At 42.5% G+C, this 3,013-nt stretch overlaps 1 protein-coding gene across 1 annotated transcript; it reads right to left on the bottom strand.

The window, feature by feature from the left end:
• Positions 1–1,450: 1,450 nt before the first annotated feature.
• Positions 1,451–1,625, bottom strand: SARC_12001 (hypothetical protein; the record flags this gene model as incomplete). The annotated part of the gene is made up of 1 exon (XM_014293900.1): positions 1,451–1,625. A coding segment is annotated over one exon (175 nt), but the record flags the coding sequence as incomplete, so codon positions are not given.
• Between the last annotated feature and the right edge of the window lie 1,388 nt (positions 1,626–3,013).

The raw sequence follows: 3,013 nt of genomic DNA, 5'->3' as shown, positions 1-3,013 counted from the left end.
AAAATTAATATATATATATATATATATATGCGTTCATGCGGACACATATCTTACCCGCTCTCCCCGTTCGGCCTATCCTGTGTGTGTGTGTGTCGATGTCTCGCGCGGCATCGAAGTTGATGACTGTTTTGATGTGCGAAATGTCCAATCCACGAGCTGCATAGCGTAACCACAGCAACCATAAGAAAAAGCGTAACCAAAGTAACCACAAGAAAAAGCGTTTTAGAAGAAACCATAGAAAAAGCGTTTTAGACGTAACCATTAGAAATGGCGTGCCAGATCCGGTTTATCGTCCAACAATACTCATTCACTCTTTTCAACTCATACGTTAACTGGGTATCCACACGTAAGTTGCTGTAGCTTTGTAAAACACACTCCGATCAATCGCACACGACCACCCGAGGGTATGTGTATGTACAAACATATAAACGCAATCCCTGTGGGAATTATCTGTAGACCCGTTATCTCTAACGTATTAAGATATCACAATGCACCGACTGACGCAGACAGTTAAGACCCGTAGCATACAAACACTGGCACACACAAATTTGGATATATACATATATGTCTTTACATGTATGCACATTTAGAACATACACAATAGATACATGTACGTTTGGGCATATACGTATCCATATACGTACGTATAAGCGTGTGTGTGTATTGTTACAATGTTCTCACCTGCGATATCTGTGGCCACCAGAATGGTGAACTTCTTCTTCTTGAAGTCGCTGATGATTCCGTTTCGTGACTCCTGGTGCAGATCACCGTGGATGCACCCCACTGCAACACAAACACACAAGCTGAGTGTGTGTAAACCCTACAACCCTAAAACCCTAAAACCCTAAACCCACTGCAACACAAACACACAATTTGAGTGAGTGTAAACCTTACAACCCTAAACCGACTGCAACACACAAGCTGAGTGTGTCTGAAGAAAACATGACCCAGTGATTCACATACATACAGCAAGCGTGTTAACCTAATTGTCAGACCACACCTTCTCTGAGTGAAGAACATAGACAGCTATGCAAATACTCATACAACAAATAAACCAATCGGTGCATCTGTACTGGTTACGTTGATATGCGGGTGTGTGACTATGAGACAGAGGCTACCACTACTGCCACTCACAACTGCCAGTACTTGATGCAGCTGAATCAGACTCAGCAGCAGCGCAACCTATTTCACAGGTGGTAGCTACTGCCGGATCGACATGTCAAATGACACGTGACATTTAACACATGACACATGACACATGACACATGACACAGGGCATGACACAAATATAACATATGACACATGACACATGGCGCAACCAACTACACTGACCTAGTTTCGTATTGCGTAAAATTATCGACACATACCTTTAAAGGGGTAGAAAGGTACACGATCCCATTACACACCACATACCCTTACAGAGAAGTAAGCTATACCAACCACCACACACCTGCAAAGTCTTTGGCCAGCAGATTCTCACCCAGCTGAGCACAATTGTCTCGCTTGCCCACAAACACCAACACACTGCCCTCGGACGTAAACTGCACCAGACGCTGAGTCAGCCAATGCCACTTCTCACTCGCGCCTTTGAACAGTGCTACATGCTGCGTGATATCCGCATTCGCCTGTACAGAAAGGTTGGAAGAGTGGGTGAGTTTATGTCGGGGACTCGATGTCAGGTGTGTATGTACCTGGTATATTTGTATGATTTTTGTCTAATGCCAGTGACATGTATATATATATATATATATATATACAAATAACTTCTCACCAGTAGCTTTGAACATTATCACATGCTGGGTAGTATCTGCAACTACTGGTATGTGGGTGTGTGAGTATATGTCAGGGTAAATACATGCTACACGCGTGTGTGCATTTGAGTAGTTGAATATGTGGCTGTATACAGTGTGCTGGCAACCACGCAAACCCTAAAACCCTAAAACAAACCCTAAAACAGAACCGCCTACAGCTTTACCTGTTACCAAACTAGCACAGAGAATATACTATGACATAGTCCTGTACAGAAGACACCACTATCCTTACCTACAAATATCACTCTTTCTACCTACATACACCCGTCCCATATTCGCAACAAACCACGATCTAGTACCATGCACATGCCTCGCCTGTTTCTCCCACAACCACACGCACGGGATCACACAGTGCTCTGCGCGCGAGCATCTCGACCTTCTTCTTAAACGTCGCACTGAACATCAGCGTCTGTCGGTCTGGTCGTGTGTTGTTGATGATTGACTTTACCTGTGGCTCTGCAGCGTGTTGTAAAATGAACACATTCGTATCTGTGTAAGTTCAGTGGCACTACAGCGCCTGCGTGTGTGCTGCAGTATCAGTGTGAGTGAGTGTGTGTGTGTATGTGTGTGTGTATGTGTGTATTGAGAGAGTTGCCTTGTATATGAGTGTGCTGTCATATGGGTGGGAGTGTGAGCATGTGTGTGACGTATACCCAGAGTTTGTACCAACACACACACACGCACGCCCATGGGTGTCTATGGCTACAGGCGGTGTAGTCTCTGTTTACAGTGATCATGCCGCTGGTACATCGGTTTCTCGTGATTTATCTGATGAACGGTTCTAGGGTTTAGCGTTTCAGTGGGACATTGTGAAACAACAACAAATACATCAATCAGAACAAACAACAAATCATACAAAAATATGAATAAACAAACAATATGCACAAACAGCGACTAATATATGAATCTGTCCAAACAACAACACATACTTACCTTAGTATAAACAACAACAACACATGCATACACTAGTATAAACAACAGCACATACATCAAGAACAAACAACAAATCATACAAAAATATGTATAAACAAACAATATGTACAAACAGGGACTAATAGATGAATCTATCCAAACAAAAACACATACATACACTAGTATAGACAGCAACACATACAAACACTAGTATAAACAACAACACATACATACACTAGTATAAACAACAACACATACATGCACTAGTATAAACAACAACAAATACATCA

This window comes from Sphaeroforma arctica (genome assembly GCF_001186125.1).
Source record: "Sphaeroforma arctica JP610 unplaced genomic scaffold supercont1.2006, whole genome shotgun sequence".
Classification (NCBI taxonomy): Eukaryota; class Ichthyosporea; order Ichthyophonida; genus Sphaeroforma; species Sphaeroforma arctica.
Note: the sequence above shows the minus strand (reverse complement) of the source record. Positions and strands in the feature narration are given on the sequence as shown.